This window comes from Tamandua tetradactyla, chromosome 3 (genome assembly GCF_023851605.1).
Source record: "Tamandua tetradactyla isolate mTamTet1 chromosome 3, mTamTet1.pri, whole genome shotgun sequence".
NCBI lineage: Eukaryota > Metazoa > Chordata > Mammalia > Pilosa > Myrmecophagidae > Tamandua > Tamandua tetradactyla.
This window is the reverse complement of record NC_135329.1, coordinates 15,669,812-15,692,385: the sequence shown is the minus strand read 5'-3', so window position 1 is coordinate 15,692,385 and position 22,574 is coordinate 15,669,812. Positions and strand designations below refer to the sequence as shown.

Below are 22,574 nucleotides of genomic sequence, written 5' to 3'. Positions count from 1 at the left end.
TATCATTACGAGACAAAACGTACAAATCCTGAAACCCAGCGTGCTGTACTAGGGTTTGACTCTGGGCTGACTTGGCATCCTCTTTGTTCTCAATTGTAAGTTTTTATTTTGCCTAAATACATACATGCATGATTCCAAGAAAATGGTTTCTGCAGCACTTTCTGATGGCCTGCTGTGCTGGTTTGAAGTTGTCATGTACCCCAGAAGAGGCAATGTTCTTTTAATCCATCCCGGTGGGTGCAAATTTCTTATGGGTTGGACTTTTCGGTTCAATTGAGATATGGCCAAGCTGTTCAAGAGGGGTCTTAATCCCTTTACTGGGTCCTTTATAAGGATAAGAGAGAGAAAATACCCAAGGATATTTGGAGAGAGCTCGAAGAGAAAAAGTACTGGCAGACACCAATCAGATGCCTTCCCATGTGACAGACAAATCCCAGACGCCAGCAGCCTTTCTTCAGAGAAAGTATCTTCTTTTTGATGCCTTAATTTGGACATTTTCATGGCATTTGAGCTGTAAATTTGTAACCAAAGAAATCCCCTTTGTAAAAGCCAATGCAGTTCTGGCATATTGCATTCTGGCAGCGTTAGTAAACTGAAACACATGCCTTTTGGGCTCTTCTCCATTCTCCTTAGAGCTTACAAAGCAGAAGCTCCCTACATCCTTGCTTTCTTTTTCCCAAACTTCGTTTTATTATCCAGCTCAGGGGGCTCCTTGGGGAGCATACAGCACCATCATTTCACATTTACCCAGAGTCTGCTACATGACAAATGTATAAATAATAGCTTTACTTTTCACGAAAACACTGCAAGGTAGCTATTATTATCCTCATTTCCAAATATGACTACTATGACTCAGAAATGTTAAGCAAGTGGAACAAGCTCATATTCTAAGTAAATGGCAGGCTGAGGATTCAAACCCAACTTTGTCTAGTTTCTAAATCCACACTTTAGCCATTTCATCAAACATGCAGGAGTCACCCTAGATAATAAGAGCAGTGATGATAATAGTAACTAGGTTTTTCATTGATGTGATGGTCAGTTTCATGTGTCAACTGTACTAAGCCTCCAGTTTATTCCATCGAATATCAAAGTGCTACTGTGAGGTATTTTGCTGATGTGGTTAACATGTACAATATGTTGACAAAATTGAAGAAGATTATCCTTGACAATTTAGGTGGGCTTGATCTAATCGGTTGACAATCCTTAAGAGCAGAACTGAGGTTTCCCTGAAAAAGAAAAATTCCACTTGTGGACAGCAGCTTCCATTCCTGCCTAAGAGTGTCCAGCCTACTTGTCCTGAAAACCTGCCCTGCAAATTGCTGACTTGCCTATCAACCCCCACAATCACATAAACCAATTCTTTGCAATAAATCTGTCAATACATACACACACACACACACACACACACACACACACACACACACACACACACACAATTTGTCCTACCACTTCTGTTTCACCGGTGGAAACCCGATAAAATGAGCATATACTTTGTCCCTAGAAAAATGTTTTCTTTTTTGTGCTATTAGATTCTAGGCTTCTAATTCTATGTTGACATCCTCCATTTCTCTCCATATATCTACTCCAGCATTTCCAATCTTCAGCCACCAAATTCAATAAATGCAGAGAGAAGGGGGCTGGACTGAGGCCACAAAACCTCTGTTCTAATCCCTAAATTACCCTAGAAAAATGTTTTCTTTTTTGTTCTATTAGATTCCTGCCCCTACTGTATCATAACGACCACCCCCTGAGATGGCATACCTTGACACATAAACCGGGATTCAGTTGTTCAGCAAATAAAATACAGACTTTTGTTTGCATTTACTTGGGTACAAGGCTTGATGGCAACAAACAAACAGAACATATTCTGAAGTCTTTGAAATTCAAAATGTTGTAGCTTTCCTTTGAATCCCATTTAGTCAATATGGGATTCCCTATATTTAGCATTTACTGAAAACCTGTTTTGTGTCAGGCTTTGTAGTCTCTTTGAGTGGACTTGGATCAGTTGCAAGTAAACTAGTAAAGATGATTCTTTATTTCTGTCACTCTGAGGGACAAATCAGGGCTTATTCTGGTACAGCCCTGCATTAAAAGCCTGAGGAGACTAAGGCTTCCTTTGTCAAGTTCTCAGAGGTGCTTGTCATCATACCCCCCCTCCATGTGCCTACATTATTTCAAGAAAAATTCAGTTTCTGTCTCATTTGTTTGCTTGTTTGGGGTCATGCTAACCATTTTCTTCACCAAGGGCAGAGAGAATGACTCCCAGACTCCAAGTTCCAAATTCCCTTCAAGTTCCTACAGTTGGTAGGTTCTCCCTCTAATTCAAGGATACATAAATCAAAATCATCATATGATAACCTCCATTTAATTACTAATTTTATATATTAGTTCCAGACAATTTTATGAAGTGCCTTTTTTTTTACAAGTGAGTAAATAGTGACTCTGAAATGTTAAACAACCGGTCTGCCATTATAAAATAAGTATCTAATTTAAATAAAACAATGGTCATAGAACAAGAAGATAAAGTGTCTCAAAATACAATGTCAAAATATATTGGCTTTTTCTAAGCAATGAGCAGGGGATCCATTGGATCACTTCACCTTGTGTGTCTGCATAGAGACTAGAAACAATTTTTGGAAAAGTGGATCCATATCACATGGGTACAGATTGGCACTGTTTGGGGGATCAATTCTCAAAATAGTTGAAAAAATCTCTTTCTCTAAAAATGGAGTCAAATTTATCTACAGGGTCACAATTAAGTACAATGAATTGTTACTTCAGAGATTATTATTCCAGCATCAGAGTATCAGCAAAGTCTGAAATAGAGATTCAAATTCACCAATTCCTGCTAAATAATTTTGATTAGTTCTGAAAACCTATCTGCTAAGTGACAAATTCTTAAATATATATATTTTTTCTTAGTGGGAAAAATTATGACATGTTCAATCCTAAATAGTCAATTCGCTAGATATTGAATGCATGAGAGATACCTGCATCATCTCAGCTCTTATATCAATGAATTTAGACCCCATTAATTCATAGTATGTGATAAGATTGACCTACGTTTAATTTAGAATTCGGTGTGAAGAAAGCCATTGGAAAGTATAGGTAACAGTATAGGAGCAAGTCTAAAACTCTTAAAAAGAACAAATTTTCCATGAACTTCAGTAGCATCTAATTCTGTAAAATTTATTAGGTTGTTAATTAGGATACATGCTGATTGAATCACTTTAGCATTCTTCTACAATGTCTGATAGGCTGCACTTTAATGACATAATTCCAACCAAATATCTAGAGCAATTGAAATTTAGTTCATATGATATTTTGTGATAAGATAACTTTTGTTGAGTCAATTGATGAGTATCACATTGTCTGAAATTGTAATATCAAAATATTACATTTCTTAGAACATATTCAGTCTATTGAGGGGGTAAATGTCATACCAATAAAATGACTAATCAAAAAAAAGTAAGTATCAAATTTAGAATTCAAATCCAGGTTTCTTCTCTTTAAGCCCACACTTTTGCCACTGTCTACCTGTCAGCATTCTCAAATGATAAAGGGTTAATTTTATTGCTTCTTCAGACTCTGTGAGCCCAACAAGCTTGAGGAAATCAGTGTTCTCTCTTGGACTAGTGTCCACACCATGGTCTGAACCCCACCTCACAACCAAGTAAACTTTTATTGGACCTTCTTTCCATGCCAGGGACTGTCCCCTCTTCACCCATTACCACCCGTGACACAAATCCAGTCATTCCCATTTTACAAGAAATTGTTAGCAAAAAGCCACATTGCTAGAAAGAAATGGCAGCCAGAATTCAAAGAGAGGTTTTATTCTGAAGTTCACATTCTTTTTTACCTGAGAGAGTGATCATGAGAAGGGATATCCTGAATTATAAACCAGTGAGCTTCTGTTCTACTCCGCCACCCAGCCCACTTCCTTGAACTCTGCACAGAGGGAGGTGGTGAAGAGAGAGTGAGGTCATTGACTCCAAGGTAGGGCGATTAGAAAAGCAAAGCCAAGAGAAATAAGGATATCTCTGCTCATTTCTGAGTTTCAAAATGGAGTTTTCAAACTCAAGACAAGGACGGCACAGACAGAAAGCATTTGGAGTTATAAGAGCCTAGGTCTTTTGAGCTGAGACCCGGACCTAAAAAAAATAGGCAAAAAGGAAACTGCCCGGCCCAATGTTTTACCTTGTTTAACACAGACCAGAAAAAGATTCTTTCTCTTTGGGCTCGGGAGATGCAGTGATTGGCACAGAGAAGAGGATGAGTGAAGCTGCCTGGGAAGCAGCTCTTGGTCCCCTCACACTCCACCCTCCCATCCCAGCCATGCCAAGTCCGTGGGGAGGTGGACAGCAGGAGCAGCACCCCAAGCAGAGGATGCGGGCTCAGGACTTCTCACTGTTGTCACTGAGAATGGACAACCGTTCAGAATTTTCTTTCCTGCCATGGCACTGGAGAGTGGAATCTGTTGTTTTGGATGCTGGAGAATGGCTCTGCACAAGTGTTGCAGGCTCCTAACGCTCCCAGGAGATGTGGGAGGTAGTCAAATGCCTTTAAGAGGGATATGATAGGACTTTGAGGAGGTGAAAGACCTGAAAGTTCCTTTGAACAGAATGAAAGATGCATCAAGGTTCATTGGATTGGTACCTACATGGAGAAAGGGACTTCACAGCACTAATTAGGTGCCTCTCCCTGATGCCAGGATGTAAAATAATCTCTCAGGAAATTAGATACAGTCCCAGGTGTGTAGTGAGTGGAAATTTTAAATTAATGGAATTTAGCCCTAATTTTCTAGTGTTCTGCTGTCAAGCAGAATGAGACATTGAGATAGTAACTAAATCATAAAATCGGTTACACTGGCCTATTAAGCATGCAGATTTACAATTATTCCCACTGCACTGGGTTATTTTGTTCATTTTCATGAAAAAGGTCAATTAATTCATTTTATAAATAACAAGCTTTCAGTGTGATGAAAGGGAATGATTCTTCTAAAAACAAAGAAGGAAATCAAAATAGAATTTGCCAATTTGTGCACCAGGTGGAAAAGTCTCATCCATTCCCATATCATTAACTATGTATTTTCATAATGGGGGCTTCTAATTCCATATTGACATCCTCTGTTTCTCTCCATATATCCACTCCAGCATTTCTAATCTTCAGCCACCAAATGCAACAAATGCAGAGAGAAGGGGGCTGGACTGAGGCCACAAAATCTCTGTTCTAATCCCTAAACCAGTACTCAATCAAGATTTAATAAATTATTAAGTGAATGAATATTTCATTTATTTTTGTGTTTGCTTGTTTGTTTGGAGGGGGGTGGCGGTGCATGGTCCAAGAATTGAACCTGGGTCTTCCTCACGGAAGGCGAACATTCTACCACTGAACCATCAGTGCACCCCGATTTATTTTTCAGAGAAATCATCAGGGTGATCTGTTTGCAGGCAGTTCTGTTTAGCTTTTGAAATTTAGATTGGGTTTCTATTATTTTGCAAACAGAATGGGGTACATTTGCTCCTTTATGGGGTTCTGAATGAGGAAGCTTCAAAAGCAGCTATTCAGAAGTGATCAGACAGAGATGGAAAGTGTCTGGCAATGTAAATTCCTCTCTAAAGACGAATAGTGCTCAACAAAGGAGAATATGATGTTCTATGGGGAACTGAGGTCCTTACTGGATTCTTCCAAGCAGAATCCTGACCCACATTCTCTAGACCTGCCTGCAGTCCAACGGGTAACCTGTGTCCTGAAATCTTAGAGAAAGGCATGCTCTTAATTACCACTTGGATGGAGGATTGCCTCTAAAGTCTTATTCCTGACACTTTTCAGGAAGCTCAGAACTGCAGTCCCACCTGTGCCTTTCTCTTCCAAAGCCTGCGGTGGCCTTGGCAGATGGCTAGGCCCCCTGCTCTTTGCTTTGGCTGCAGCTGTGATGAGGTATTTGGTCACCACATTGAGGTGATAGCTGCGTAGCTCTGCCAGGGCCTCCACACACTGGTTGTAGGCTGTAAGAAGTTGGCAATTTCCAGAGGACAGGACATATTCCCTCAACGAAGGTGCTGAGCAGATTTCTTCAATGAAGGCCTTATGGGAAGGAGGCATATAGTCCCTCATTCTGTTCAGAAAGTCAGCTGAAAGAAACAATCCAGAACAATGTTATTGCTCCAAATGGAAATGTAGGAAAGCCCTGCTTACATTTCTAGGAACAGTACTGCAGAAACTGTTATATTGTCCTAAATGTCCAATCTACTTTGCTTACTCTTGCTGATAAACCTGAAATACTTAAATGCATATTCCTGACTGCTGACAGGTGATGGGGAAGGAAAAAAGAAACAGTAACTTCTTGTTTAACTGAATTGAAATTTTATCAACAAATCTATATATATTTATTATTCACCAAATGTGAATGAAGAATCTCGCAAGCTACTATGAGCGATATCCACAAATGTAAGGCACAATTCCTGAAACTGTTCAGCTAAACAATCTGGTGAATTCTGTTCCCCAAGTGCTTTGTTTTGGAAGGAACAGTGGGAAAGAAGAAAGTTATCAAGTTTATAAGGGCACTGAAAAAAAAAAAAAAAGACCAACTGTTTAAGTTACAGTGTCATGAAGTAAAGTGGCTTAAAAATGAAATCAAAAGATATTTAGAGGAAGCATGTGTTTAGTATTTTGCTTGGTAAGTCAAGATTAAACATCACCAAATGCAAACTCTTGGAAGAATTATCATAGTTCTGGAGGAATGACTTTTGTGGATGAGATTGGACTCTGTATGACTCCAAGTTGTAGTTCATTTTCTTTACTTCTTCAGCATGAAGTACCTTTGGGGCAGCTGTTGAACATTTGGCTTGGTGCTGGCAGGTAAGGAAGTGAGAAATTTCAAGCTTCCAAAGAGATAGTTTCCTTTTCTGGTCTAAATTCTTTTGGCTCAAGTTTGCCCCATTTTGATGGGGAAGAGCTTTAGGGAAGGAGCTTAAACCCATCACCACCTGGCTCTAGTCTCATCCTTCCATAACCTTCAAATTCTAGACACCTCCCTGGAGATGTCTTTCTTAGAGAAAGAAAGCTACTACCTAAGGATCCAAACCAAATTCATAAGGAACAGCTGGAAATAAAGCCATGCTTTAAAATTTGGAAATGAAACCCCAGTTCCTGCTGGTATCTCATATTAATTAACTTGACACAATAGCATATGGCAGGCACAAAGTTTCATGGTTAAATGGAGAAGGACAGATGATGTGACATTTTAATTTGTACTTGGTTTTATCAATTGGTAAATGCAGCTCTGAGTTGTCTCCCTCTTATGGAATAACAGAAGAAGAAAAATGCCTGACTTACCACTCAGCTTGCTATGACGAATGCCTAAGAACTCATCAAAAGCATGAAGCACTGTGCTCTGAGCTGCACTCCCACCAGAGTAGTTCAGGGGTTCTTTGGAGACTCCTTCGTATATCAACCCCGAAGGCATTGCTGGGTTATCGCTCCATCTAAGCAATAGTTCAAGTCAGAGAGAAGAAGGAGTCCTTGGAGGTAAAAGTATATTTTGATACAAAAAACAGAGAGCAAGCAGGAAAGTAAACCTCATTTCAGTGGTAATTTTAGGAGATGGGACTGGCTATCTTTGTAGGATATGTATTTATGCATCATCTTGACTCCCACCTTCATAACTGGTCCTGTAATCCAGCCCCACTCTTCTTCATGTAAAGGATTCTTGCAGAGAAGTAAAAGATATTTGGAGAAATTTGAAGAGGAATCCTTGGTATTGGTCCCATGACATATTCATTGGAAAAATTCAGTTATAAAGATGACATCCGTGCTGGTCAACAAACAGTCTAGGGGATCTGGAACAGTCTTCTCCACTCCCTATGCTAATCTCAACCTTGATGACCTGATGTCTGCAAGTCCACAAGTTAAATGTAACACACACACGCACATCCCTTTGCATCTCCCTGAAACAACATCCATAACTGCAGCAGCCGTCACATTAAGTCTTATCAGTTCTAAACACCTGACTTTGTGGGAACGACTAGACCGAATACTTTGTTGATCACAGGTGTTGATAGCACAGGTGGATTAATATGGGTGGGAAGGAAGAGAGCAGAAGACAGCCAAGGCAACACTGCAGCTGGCCAAAGTGAAAGACAAGACGTAGAGAAGCCCTTTCCTGCTTGGACTAAGTGGGCTTTTCTTTCATTTCCTTTCTTTCTCTCCTCTCCTCTCCTCTCCTGTACTCATCCCTCTTCCTGTAAGTCTTTCTCTTCATTTTCCCTAAAATGCCACACGTGGATTTCTACTTTTCCTCTTCTTACTAGGAACCAGCTGCCCTCCTTGTTTAATAAATCGCAGGTTTACACTGATGTTTCATCTTCTTCCTGCAATTTTAAAAGTCACTTTTCTCAAGAGGTAAAATACACACATATACACACACAAATGTCAAAAGTGGTAGACACACTGCTCTGCTTTGCTATCCAGGCCTTTTTCAAACTCCTCCCTGACACAGGAAATGCTATATTGGCTGGGTTTTCTTTTGCAGTCTTTTTGGGTTGGCTGTTCTAAGGGTTTCACTGGCTAAACAACAGGGTGGCCTTTGGAGTGGAGAGACTATTATATTGCAAAGAGAAATGAGGCACAGAAAACAAAGCAGGGCGGACATGGGGGAAGAGCAAAGGAAAGATTTTAATTGTTAGACCACAACAGGCTGTGTCAGGTAACTGTTAGGAGCGAGGGCTCTTTTCCAGGCAGATATGGAATTTAATCTCAGCTTTTGCTACTTACTAATTGTGGACTTTGATTTAATTAATTAGCCTGAGCCTCAGTTTCCTCATCTGTAAAATGGTAGCAATATTTGTATCTACCTTATTGGGTTCTTAAGAGAACTAATTAAAATAATACCTGCTCAGTGCCTGGAAGGTATTAAGCATTGAATAAATATTAGCTAGTTTACTATATTATTCAGAGTAAGTTGGAATCCTGGCTCCCTCTATAATTATTTTGTAACCTTGAGCAACAAAGCAAATCTCTCTGAATCTTAGTTTCCCCAAATTGTACCTACTTCCTAAAGGTGCTGAAAGAATTAAATAGGCTTCAGAGAGGTTCTGTGATTAGTTGATGGTATGGACACTGGTCCAATAAATTGCTGAACACATTTTATGGGGAAGAAATACTGAAGATGTGATTTATATTCGTTGGGCCAAATACATAGATAGACTTCTGCATGTTTTTCTTTATAAACTGGTTGATGGTCTTACATAGTCATTTCAGTCTACTTCACTGGCTCCTTCCCATCCTGATGACTTCTAAATGTTGAATTCTTATAGGGGTCAGTCATTGGACTTCTTTACTCTCAGTCCCCAAGTAATCTTATCTAGCCTCATGGATTTATAAACCAAGTATATTCTTACTATTCACAAATCGTAAATACAGGCTGGACTTCTCTCCTATACTCAAGGCTCTTATATTCAACTGCCTATTATATATCTTCACAGGAATCAACACATCCCAACCTGACTCTTGATTTCCCCTCCCCATCACCAAATTTGTTCATTTTAGACCTTCTCTTTCACAGTAAATGGAAGTGCAATTCATTTAAGGAATCAGGTCAAAAACCTTAAAATCATCTTTGATCTTTTACATTTCATATTCAATCCAATAGCACATTCTGTCTACTTCATCTTCAAAATATATACAGAAACTTACCATTTCTCAGCACCTCCACTGCTACCACCCTGAACCGCTGGATTGCTGTAACAGCCTCTTAAACGCCTTCCTTGCTTCCAACCTTGTTCTCAAATTGTGTATTTTTCACTCCACAGACAGATGGAGAATTTGAAACTTAAGACAGATTGTGTCATTCTTTCTCTCAAAACTTTCCATGTTTGTCCTTCTCACTCAGAAAAGAAACCAACTAGCCCCTCCAAGAATGGTCTCCACTATGGCTCCAGACTCATCTTCTATCAATATTCTCTGCATTTATTTCACTCTGTTCCTGGTGACTTCCTTGCTACTCTTCCATGAAAACAAACATTAACATCTGTGTCACTACAATTTATGTTCCTTTCAATTGGAAAAGTTATCTGGATGGCTTACTCCCTCATTTCTCTTGTGTATGTGCTAAAATGTCACCTTAGCTGACAGCATTCTTGTGTATCACACTATATAAATACGTTCCTGCCACCGCCCTTAACACTTTACATTTCTCTACATTGCTTATTGCCGTGACATGTTGTACAAAATTATTATATTTACTTGTTTATTTATTCATTGCCTGTCTCGTATTATTAAAATGTATGCTCCACAGGAGTGAAGCTGTTTGTTTTACTGTTCAGTCTGTCATGTGGAAAGCACTTACTAAATATTTGACAAATAAATCAATGAATGAATGATAATAATCTATAACTGTGTATCATATATCCAGAGTATACAGACCCAATGTCATGTCTAGAAAGGACCTGACCAGCTTGAAAGAGCCATCTGATGTCTCAAATGTCCAAAGGTATCAATCAATATATTTTTAGTGCCCCAACTTAAAAAGGGTGTGTTGAAGCCACATCAAAGCCCATGGAGAAAACACCAGGATAAGAGCCAAAAAATACCAAAGGAGGGGATTTACTTTCAGAACTTATATTTTTCAGTTATCAGAAGTTTAGTCTAAGGAAAGGAAATCAAATATCTCTGAGCAGCCTGTGACTTGCTCCCAGGCACTCTCAGGCCAAATTGCTGTTTCAGAATGAAAGGAATTATTTTCCTTTCAAACCTCAGTGGCAAGGTTATTTTTACCCTTTCTTGCAATATAGTTCTGGCAACCCCAAGAAAAGAGGAAGTTTAAACAGAAAAAAAAAAGGAAATAAATTCTTTTCCTCAGCAGTCGATAGTGTCCTTTAGAAATTAAATGTGAGTGGAAACTCAAAGGAATACGTGTCATCAACAGATTAAATCTCTCAGCTCTTCTAAATAAAAATGATAAAAAAAATTATAAACAGATATAACAAGCCAAACATAGGGCAAATAAAGAACACAAATGCAAATTTAGAGTTGTCAAGACAACCTTGTTAGGAATTCTCAACAATCCAGATATTTTTGGCCTTCTACACTTATCAATACTTTAAAGGTTACCGACCACTTAGTGTGGGTAATGGGAAATAGATTTTTGAGGATCAGAAACAGAAAGGAAGAATTTATCCAGATCACAGATTAAATGCATTGCTGAGAACTATTAAACTTTACCACCAGGAAAACCCCAGTTACTCTGCTAAATGTTAGGGACACCCAAATAAATAGGCCAAGCCCTTGATCTTGAGGCTTGCTCTTGTGAAGCTTACATATGTTGTGGAGAAATTTAGCCTGCCTATAGGTATGCCCAAGAGTCACCTCCGGAGGACCTCTTTTGTTGCTCAGATGTGCCCTCTCTCTCTCTCTCTGTAAGCCCAGCTGTGCAAGTGAAACCAGTGCCTTCCCTGCTACATGGGACATGACATCCAGGGGTGTTCTGGCAGCGAGGGAGATAACTCCCAGGGATGAGCCTGGCCTTGGCACTGTGGGATCAATAATGCCATCCTGACAAAAAGGGGAAAACAAGTATAACAAGTAGGGTATCAGTGGCTGAGAGAGTTCAAATAGAGGCTACTCTGGAAGTCACTCTTACCCATGTTTTCGTTAGACATTGCTACCTAACTCCAACCAAACTCCAACCAAAACCATTCCTGCCAATCCTAAAAATACTTAGGGTATTATATAAAATTCTACAAAGGTTCCATGTACTAGGGTAACTTTCTAGAAACCTACAACCTCTAGATAGGTCCCTGGACCAGATAAGCTCTGAAATGCAGAGGGACCAGCCTTTCCAGAACATCAACTAGTTGCATCGCCCTAAACCATATTATCAACAGCCCATTCCAACATGAAAAAGTTAGAATGGGCATAGCTCAAACACCCCTAAAGAGTGGGAGAAAGAGCAAAGGTGATGGCGGAGTTATACAGAGAAGTTCAGGTTTAACAAATGAGTATGAGTGCTGAATTGTTATGCTGATATTTCTTTCATCCCACAGGACCTCAGAGCAGCTAGAAATAAAAACCTAAAATTGTGGAATTGTAACCCATACCAAAGTTTGAAATCTGTTCTACAACTAATTGTTGTGAAGTGCTTTGAAATTTATTGCTTGTATGTATATGTGTTATTTAAAGAGAAGGAGGAGTATAGCAGAGAAGATAGGATTTAACAAATGGGTGTAACTGCTGAATCATTACATTGTCATTTCTGTTGGTCTCCAGTGCCTTGGAGTGGCTAGAAGTAAATAATGAAAAATCGTGAAACTGTAACCCAAAGCAAACTTTAAAATCTGTTCTACAAATACCTTTTAAAACGTACTTACAAATTTACTGCTTTCTTTGTATATATGTTATATTTCACAATAAAAAAAAAGTGCAGCGCTGACCCAGATCTTATTTTAAGGAAAACAAAGTTATCCTTTGGTGCTCATCTAATCCTGAGGATTTCAGAATATGCAGTTTTCCTTCTCAGATGCCTCCAATATAAGGAAAGGCAGAATTTACTTCCCTGAAAGATATTGTGATAGGTATAATTCTAAGAATGATCCACCAAGCTATCCTGCCCTAATTTTCAGTACTGTTAATATTATGAGATATCACATAATGATATCACACAGACTATAATGAATATAGTCTGATGTATGGCAAAAGGGACTTTTTATACGTAATCAAAGTTATTAAATCAATTCACCTTAAAATAATTGTTTTTAAAATCAATTGACCTTAAAATAATTATTCTGGCTTATCCAAATGAATGAAATTTAATCACATGAGAACTTTATATACAGAGTCTTCTCTGTCTAGCAGCAGAAGGAGAAGTCAGAGAGATTCGAAGTACTAAAAGGATTCGAAGTGCCATTGCTGAGACGGAAGGGGTCATATGACCAGGAATGCAGGCAGACTCTAAAAGCTGACATCCTGCAAGGAAACAGACATTGCTGTCCTACACTACAAAGAATGAGAAGTGGAGTCTACTAACAACCTGAGTAAGTTTGGAAGTGGATTCTTCTCCAGATTCTCTAGATAAGGGCCCAGCCCAGCAACTCAACTTCAGCATTGTCAGACCCTAAAAGCAGGGAACCCAGTTGGCTTGCCTAGACGTCTGACTTAAAGAACAGTGAGATAATAAATGTGTGTTGTATTAAATGCCTAAGCTTGTGACGATTCGTACATAACAACAGAAAATGAATACATATTTACATAGCAAAGCAAAGCACAAAAAGATGTCCCAGGATTAATTGCTTCCTGAACCTCAGTCTATTTCTGATTCTATTATAAGCTTGCTGTATGGTAGCAGGAGTTTAATAATTTTAAAAGGCCCTTTCATCCTACCAAGCATATCTGCATGTCTTACTTAATAGTCATTACTAGAGTCTCTATCTGGATCTTTGTCTTGAGTCTGACGACCTGCAGAGAATGCAGAGAGCAGGGAGAGTCTAGCGAAGAGATCTGCTCTTTGGGGAGGGTTTCAGGCGTGAAGGGGTAAAGGTATACAAGGAATGGAGTGAAGGTGCACTAGGAAAGGGGTGAAGGTTTAAAAGGAAAGCCTAAATTCTGAGACATACTCAAGTTCATTTCTGTGCCCCTCCTCTTTTCTCTTTTCTACATATTCCAGGCACCCATTACTCTCTAAAAACCTCCTTGGTTCTGCACTCTAATTCCAACAGTAAGGATTCCCACCCAGGTGTCTGCTCTTTCAAGTGTCTCACCGTCTAGACCTATCCAACCTAGAGAAAATACTTAGGACACACGATCACGCCCTTTGTGCACCAATGGAATATAGCACTAATAGATTTTTGCATTTGGGCACATCTCTTGCTATGTCACAGCTTCCAAATCTTCCCACTGATAGTACTTCAGGCACCCCCTAGTTATCAAGATGACACTCTAAATGATACTGTGCTGGTTTGAAATGATGTATGTACCCTAGGAAAACCATGTTTTAATCTTATCCCATTTTTTAAAGGCAGCCATTTCTATTAATCCCTATTCAGCATTGTATGTTTGAAACTGTAATTAGATCATCTCCCTGGAGATGTGATTCAATCAAGAACGGTTGTTAAACTGGATTAGGTAGAGGCGTGTGTCCATCCATTTGGGTGGGTCTTGATTAGGTTACCGAAATCTTATAAAAGAGGAAACACTTTGGAGAAAGAGCGACTTAGAGCAGAGTACAACAACGTAGCCACAAGAAGTAGAGTCCACCAGCCAGCAACCTTTGGAGATGAAGAAGGAAAATGCCTCCCTGGGTGCTTCATGAAACAGGAAGCCAGGAGAGAAAGCTAGCAGATGATGACACGTTTGCCATGTGCTCTTCCAGCTGAGGGAGAAACCCTGACTGTGTTCACCATGTGCCTTCTCGGTTCAGAGAGAAACCCTGAACTTCACCGGCCTTCTTGAACCAAGGTATCTTTCCCTGGATGCCTTAGATTGACATTTCTATAGACTTGCTTTAATTGGGACATTTTCTTGGCCTTAGAACTGTAAACTAGAAACTTTTTAAATTCCCCTTTTAAAAGCCATTCTGTCCCTGGTATATTGCATTCCGGCAACTAGTAAACTAGAGCAGATAACTATTTTACATTTTTCATTGGCCCCTTCCACTGCCTCCACCTTTCACATTTCACCATTTAATTAACTCAATTTCCCTCAGTTAAGTGAACAGGAAAACCATCGGAAACACATCAAGGTAGGACTGGATAAGGTATTTGAGAAAAGAAACACATCAAAGAATATATTCTGTTTCTGGGTACACTTCAGGCCATGTGACAAGAGCTCTCAGGGTTTGAAAACTGGTTTGGGGTAGCTCTTCCAGGAATGTTCGAATAGCCCTTTTAAACATCAACCAAGCCACTTCCCATAGTCATAAGGGGAGAGAAAGGATGTAAGAGAGAGAGCTATGTGTGTGGCATCTTGGCTCTCTGTCCGGGGGGTGGGAGGGTTAGGGTGGCTACTAACTAAGATGAATGGGAATGGATCTAGTACGATGGCCTAAGGACAATCACTGAACATAAAACATTCAACCCTCAGACTCCTTTGTCATGCAGATGGCATTCCACTTCTTTCGTCCAAGAGTGGATCCAGATAATTACTAGCAAAGATTATTTGGTGTGTTTTTTCTTTGAGGAAGCTTCTGTCTGTCCCTCCACATAAGTTTGGAAAATAGTATAGAGGCCTCATGCAGGAAAACAGTTGAACTATACTTACCCAGAAAGAAAGATCCGGATGACTGCGTAAAATATGTCTGGGTCTACATAATCTGGAGGAACAATCGAAATGCGAACTTTACTACAGGCAAAAAGAGCAATTGGTTACATGTGCATGGGCGTTGCTGTTCTCCTGAGGCTGCCTCCTCTATCTGATCTACACAAGGAGCTGGAATTAAAGCAACAGCAAAAGAGGGATGGAATGTTCTCTTCTGTGGTCGCCCCCATTGGCACTTACTGAACTTTTAAACTATTCCTTCTGCTGTCCTTTACTATTTGTGGTACTTCCCTTTTGGGTACTTAATAACAACAAAAAAGAGATCAAGTCTCTATCTTTAAATGTTTAATACTTTAAACAGCCCTGATGAGGGAAGTGGAGAAGAGAAGAACAGAGAAAAAGCATTACCTCTATCTAGGCTTTCACAAAGGAGGAAAACTAGTCAGCAATGCTAAAGTGAATTTCTGTTTTAGCAAGTGGACACAGTGGAAGGTCCCTTACCCAGAGACTTCCACACCAGGTCAGCTTCAGGTTCCTTTACCTCCTTGTTTAGCTGCATTCATTCATCTGTGCAGCTCTTTTTAAACTTATGCCATGGGTGTATTAGAGTATTAACTTTTATGCAAAGAAGCATGGTTTCTTATTTGTACTAAATCGCTATTCATAAAATTTTAAAGGTTGTCATCTTTTCTACTTATGAATGGGACCTTCAGAATTCTATGACCTGGCATATGTTTACCTCATGCAGATTCCTTTCTGCGTCCCCCTGTTTCTGAGAGGATAAGAAGCATCTTTCTTATATGGCAATGGTATTGTCACAGCACCCATTCCCTCTCTTCTACTATCACATCTAATCTCGCGTCCCCTCTCTCCTTCCAGATCTCTACTTTCTCCGAAGCCCCAGGGGCCCAGCTGAGTCATGCCTCCGTTCAGCCTCAGAGCTCCCTAGTTTTCCTGTGTGGGGGTCCCATTCTCTCGGCTTTTCTCTGACAAAACCCCTTTGGATAGATACTGAACAGCCACAGATCCAGAATCACTGCAATGTTTTCATGTTACAATATTAACATTCAGTAAGTCACACTTAGAAGAAAATCACCCTATCACCATGTAAAACAAAGCATTCTAGATGCACAGCCTACTCTGGTGGGTTTAACTACACATTTTTTTAGGGATGGCCACAAAACTCTCTTTTGTGTGATTCCCACCTAAAGCCATACATTTCTACTGGATGTCTCACTTCACATGAAACATGTCTTAAAGCAAATTCTTCATCCTCTCCCTTATTCCTTTTCTACTTAAAAAAATCAATTGACCAACCAGGCAAAACTCCGTTCAATCTACCAAACGACAATTCTTTGCCAGAGGCATCATGATTTATTCTAGCCAGTTCTGAAATCACAGATTCATCTTTGATACCTCCTCTGTCTCTGATCACACCTAACTAGGTCAGTCCTCCATGGAATCTCTTCTTCATATCTTTTCTCCAGTGCTTTCTCCTCTTCCTGGGTTTGGTGGAAGCTGACAGAGTTTAAGCGGCTGTGTCTCTGGATGAGATCAGGGCTCTTGCTGAGAAAGTAACATTTAGGCAGAAATCTGAAGTAGAAATGGAAGTTTACTAGGCAAAGGATGCTCAGGAAAGAGTGTTTGAAGCAGAGGGAATAGCAGGTACACAGGCCTTGAAGTAGAAGAAATATGAGTCGTTTCAGGAACTGAAAGCTAATGAATGAACAAATGAAGGGAAAACATGGTGTCAAAAGAAGTTAAATTAAAATTAAAGTAATTGAGTTCAGGGCATGCTGCATTTTGCAGAACAGGTTAAGGTATTTTGTCTTCTCATTAAAGTAATGGACAAACTGGTGTTGTTAATAGAAATACAGTGTGATCTAAATATGTAATTTAAAATCTCATGGTATTGACATTTCAAAAAGTAAGAATTCAAATTAGGCAAAAGTAATTTCAATAATGTATTTTATTTACCTTCAGGTACCAAAATGCTATCATTTCAAAATGTAATCAGTATAAAAATGATTGAGCTCTTTTTATGTGACATGCCATTGAAATCCTTTATACATACCCTTAAAACCTATTTTACACATGCAACAGATCTCAATTTAGGCATTCAATTTTCAACATTAAATGAAATGTAGTCTTACCAAACAATAAGGTTCTGTTTAACAGGCAACTATTAACAATTTAAAAATTATTCTATTCTTAAATGTAAATTAGCTGAAATGAAATAAAATCAAATATCCAATTTCTCAGTCACTCTGGTCGCATTTCAAGTGATCAATAGCTACACATGACTAGAGACTAGAGGCTACTATATTAGATTGTGCCAGGAGAGATGCTGAAGAGTCTTAAGAGTGAGAATGGTATAATCTGATTTGCAGGTCTAAAGTCTCAATCCAAGTTCTAGTAGGAGAGGAGAGAGAGAATGAGGCATAAACAATTTGTGAAGATTCAGTGATTAGGACTTTTCAGAGGTGATGAACAATATCAGTTAAAGAAACACAATGAAACCTAAGCATGATACATTGAACAGCAGTAAAGATAGAGAGAGAAACAGAAAATCTTTAAAGCAATCAAAGGCAACACATTCTTCAAAGGAGTTGCAAATTGACAGCCAACTTGTCAACACCGATGACAGAAATTGTAAGATAGTTGATATCTTCAACAGCCAAAAGAATGCAACTGCTAGCAAAAATATCCTTCAGGAATTAGTGAAATAAGGCAATTTTTAGAGGAGAGTTATTACCACCACTAGCCTCGTACTAGAGGAAACACTCTTAAAGAATATACTTCAGGCAGAAGTGTATAAAAAGGAGAGGGAAAAAAAAGGAAAGCTGTAAATATGCATGTAAATCAAAATGAATATAACCATATAAAACAATAATAGTCATGTGTTATAGATTCTCAGGTACTCTTGATATATAATATGCACTTTAAGTTCTTCCTTATATCTCTAAGAGTTCTTATATAAAGATTATAGTACTCTTCAATGTTTTGAGAGTTGGTTTTATGTATGCATGTGTGTACACGTTTTCATTTTTGATGCAGTCATAATAAGACTGGATTTAAGGTAAAAGATGGTGGCTCAAATGGCTAAAGTATATTCAAATTACTGTGTGAAACTAATTCACAAGTGAAGACAACTTTAGAAATATAATTGTATTGTGATCTGAAATTTAACAGAGAAGAATTCCAGTGCGTTTAGACACAAGTTCAGAAGCTAAGAAGGAAAATTCATTAGACAAAATGAACAGAAAGGTCTGACCATAGGAGTTCACACTACAGTTTACCACAGATTTACTGAATAAGAAACATAAATTCATATACCAAATTTTATGAAGGAAACCTCCTGGCTCTCCATTACTATTAAAAAAAAATTCAAAAAGCTACTAATGGGTCAAACAGAAGCTGGAAATTCTGTTGACTCAGAAGGAAATACCTGGTAAAAATTTCCATGGCTTTTCAGAAAGGAAAATAATTTTCAGTTTCTCTGAGGAGAAAATTAATTCTTAGAGAACAGGAACTAGTCATAACTGTGACAAAGAAAACATGGCTGGTAGTAATCCAGATGCTTGAAAATCTGAAAATGTTTTAGCGTTCCAGCTGATCATAAAGCTCAGACCAGGCTGAGATAAGCTCTATGTAAACCAGTGATTCAAAATAGCTAGACAGGGTTTCTGCAGATACTGTGTGGACACGTGACAAACAAACACATATTGAGGTAGGTACGGCGCATGTAATTAATAGTGTCATGGACTTCTGAATTATAGGGAGCCAGAACATGAAAATAGAGTATTCTGGTTTGATCTGCCGGTCAGTGGTGTGAATGGTGTAAGACCGTGAAGTAGATACAGTGTGTGGTCTGGATGAGGCCTCGTGACTTAGGTACTGATTGCAAGCATATCCCAAGCCCACCTATGCCACAAGCAGGGACACAGACCCCATGTCCAGATGACAAACATGTCAATGTTCCATTGTAGAGAAGCAAGTGGGATGGAAGGCATTGTATGCCCATGTTGGAAAATACAATCTCATGCAACCATCTATTTCAGTGTAGGGACTAGTAGTAAAACCTTTAAAACAAATTATGTCTGCATGGGAAATTTCGCTTTTGGGGGTAATCAGGAAGGCAGCCCTGGGAAAACTGTACTCTGCAACCAGATGTAGGAGAAAAGACTCCAAGCAAAAGTTTGCACCATCAGACCTGCTGCAGAGAATAATCCAGAAAGCATAAGGGAATGTTCTGGGCTTAAGAAGCAACCTTGACAATCAGCACTAAGCAAGACTGCAGTGGTTGAACAGTAGGTGTGCCCTATCTTTGCAAGATGTACTGTAACATGGCGAACAGCGTCTCTCAACTTCCTAAAATGACCTTCAGTGCTCACCCATATGATCTGAACATAGCTGGGATGTATCCCTAATGATTTTGTTATGCCGAGTCATTAACTCGGGAGGCTTTGGCAAAGCTGATATACATCTCCCTAATTTGGAGAGCACTTATTTGGCAGGAGAATGGCTCATGTGATCAAGAAGGTTTTAAAGTTGAAATTCAGGGAAATGAAGAAAATGTGGAAATAAAATACACAGAGAATTTGAATGGAAGTAATACATAATCTTGTAACTTTGGATGAACTTATGCTAGTGCAGAGTCTGGGATGGCAAATACAATTATTCAAATAAAGGTTGTCATCACCTAGTCTCTTTCTTCCTGCCTTGTTGGCCTTTTTTTTCTGTAAACACTCTCTTTTCCAAGAATCTGTCATTCTTTCAGTGAAGCAAGATTCAGGGAAACTGAAACGTAAATGCTTTTTCCTTATTGACTGATCACACACACCCCTCCCTGCCCCACGCATATCCTTCCTTAAATACACAGTGGATTCATTTTTTTAGATTCTTTTAATAGAATAAGTTGAAAAGCTCCCAGATAATGGAGATGGACTCATCAGAATAAGATGTAAACAATCCTAGGAGGTGCACACCATTTAACTGGCTACACCCTTACCAACTTCTCCTCTACTAGCCACAGAAAATGTTCGCTGGAAAGTTGGACAGTTCATTAGCAAAGGCCGAAAGCCGTCTCTGGAAACAGCTGAGAGAAGGAGTTAAAGGGGGCCTAGAGAGTTTAAAACCAAGTTCCATCATCATGCTTCTCCCCTGCAGTAGCGGCATATTGCTGGACGGCACAGGTACACCCTACATTATTATGTGCCCCATCCCCTCTCCGCAAGCTTCATGCAAGACTTCAACATGTCAAAGAAATAGCTTGCCACCAGAGAGAGGAAACACGAAACTATCCTAATCACAAGAGAATGTAGAAGAGAACAAACCCTCAAAAGCACCTCTGCAAACTGACAAATCATCCTGTGATAGCAGGAACAGTATTTTTTTTTTTTTAACCTTAAAGCAAAGATGATGCATCAGCATCATCTCTTGGGGAAGCCTATCCCAGTGCAGTTGGCATATGCCCCACCTGCAGGCCCTTTTCACCTAACTAGGGACCCCACCCTTTGGGGAGCCTGCAGCAAGCAGCAGCAGCATCACCGTACCATGCATTTGTGCCAAGGCTCTGGCCATGTCTTGAATGGAGAGTCTCAGCTGCTGCAGAGCTGGGAGCAAGGAGTCCTGGGCAGACTGTAGGATGGCGTTCACTGCCTGAACAAGTGCCTGGAGGTGAAATTCAATTACTCAATGTATTAGCATTCATTTAAAGCCCACTGAGGTGGAGCAAGCCCCAGCACTGTGGTGACCAAGGGGAGGGGCACCTTTCTGACTGCCCAACTGTTTATCAGTGCTCCCTGGGAGTGCTCCCAAAGTAAACCTGATGTGGGATCAGGCTCAGAGCCTGAATCCACCCTCTCTAGGTACCTCCCAACAGAACCCCGGGTTAGGCTATTCTGGGTATGTCCACTGACTGCCACTTCTTCCACCTCTCGGGGCCCTGAGCTACAGTATTTGCTTCCTGTCTGGATTTATTACACGTTATGAACATTTCTACTTCTGCATTTTCTGTCTTAGAAGAAAAAAATCAGATTATTTAGAGCTCAGCTCAAGGGGCCTGCTTCTTCATGAACACTTCCCTATCTCAGAGGGAATTTATCTGAACTATATTTGGAAGGTCAATACTTAAATTGTATCTTTCAATGAACTCAACACATGGGTGAGGACTGATGTGACCATTTAGTTTCTCTTTTTTCATTTTTCTTTTTTACTCTTGAAAATCTTCTCTGCTGGTTTGAAATGACGTATGTACCCTAGAAAAGCCGTGTTTTAATCCTAATCCCATTTTGTGAAGGCAGCCGTTTCTTCTAATCCCTATTCAGCATCGTATGTTTGAAACTGTAATTAGATCATCTCCCTGGAGATGTGATTTAATCAAGATTAATCTGGATTAGGTAGAGGCGTGTCTCCACCCATTTGGATGGGTCTTGATTAGTTTCTGAAATCCTATAAAAGAGGAAACGTTTGGGGGAAAGAAAGAGATTCAGAGAGAGCAGAGCAGAACGACATAGCCACGAGAAGCAGAGTCCACCAGCCAGCGCTCTTTGGAGATGAACAAGGAAAATGCCTCCCGGGGAGCTTCATGAAACAGGAAGCCAGGAGAAGAAGCTAGCAGATGATGCCGTGTTCACCATGTGCCCTTCCAGCTGAGAGAGGAATCCTGACCGTGTTCATCATGTGCCTTTCCAGATGAGAGAGAAATCCTGAGTGTGTTTGCCATGTGCCCTTCCACTTGAGAGAGAAACCCTGAACTTCATCGGCCTTCTTGAACCAAGGTATCTTTCCCTGGATGCCTTAGATTGGACATTTTGATAGACTTGTTTTAATTGGGACATTTTCATGGCCTTAGAACTGTAAACTAGCAATTTATTAAATTCCCCTTTTTAAAAAGTCATTCTGTTTCTGGTATGTTGCATTCTGGCAGCTAGCACATGAGAACGCCTTCGCAAAATTATTTTAGAATTTATAGAAAACAAAGAAAATTTCAGTGGAAGCCAAGACAACTTTGAAAATAAAGTGCAAGAAGTTGTGATCCACCACGTCTAAAGAAGCACTGGAAAGTTATAGGAAAGTGGTCCTTAAACAAGGGCAGCCTTATTAGCATGTGGAGAGAAAAAAGGGGGCCTCATCGCACAGAACTCTGCCTATAAGAGTTCACACATTCTAAATCCTCAATTTCTCATGGTGGTCCTGTGTGGTTGGCCGTTGCTGACTCCTGTCTGATTCAAAGTTTGCAGCCACTTCTCTCCCTGCCCACAGTGCGCCAGCCTCATTGGCTTCACTGACGCTTCTCAGACGTTCCCAGCAGACTCCGGGTT

The 22,574-nt window shown here is 39.7% G+C and overlaps 1 protein-coding gene across 1 annotated transcript in view; it reads right to left on the bottom strand.

Annotated features, from left to right (window-relative positions):
• Positions 1 to 2,929: 2,929 nt before the first annotated feature.
• Positions 2,930 to 22,574, bottom strand: part of IDO2 (indoleamine 2,3-dioxygenase 2) — a 61,414-nt gene continuing 41,769 nt past the window's right edge. The window contains exons 7-10 of the mRNA XM_077152566.1: positions 20,805 to 20,922; positions 15,253 to 15,304; positions 7,339 to 7,487; positions 2,930 to 6,134 (exon numbers count right to left, since the gene is read on the bottom strand). Coding sequence (XP_077008681.1) covers positions 5,776 to 6,134; positions 7,339 to 7,487; positions 15,253 to 15,304; positions 20,805 to 20,922 — 678 coding nt within the window. The 3' untranslated portion in view covers positions 2,930 to 5,775. The remainder of the gene's footprint in view (positions 6,135 to 7,338; positions 7,488 to 15,252; positions 15,305 to 20,804; positions 20,923 to 22,574) is intronic.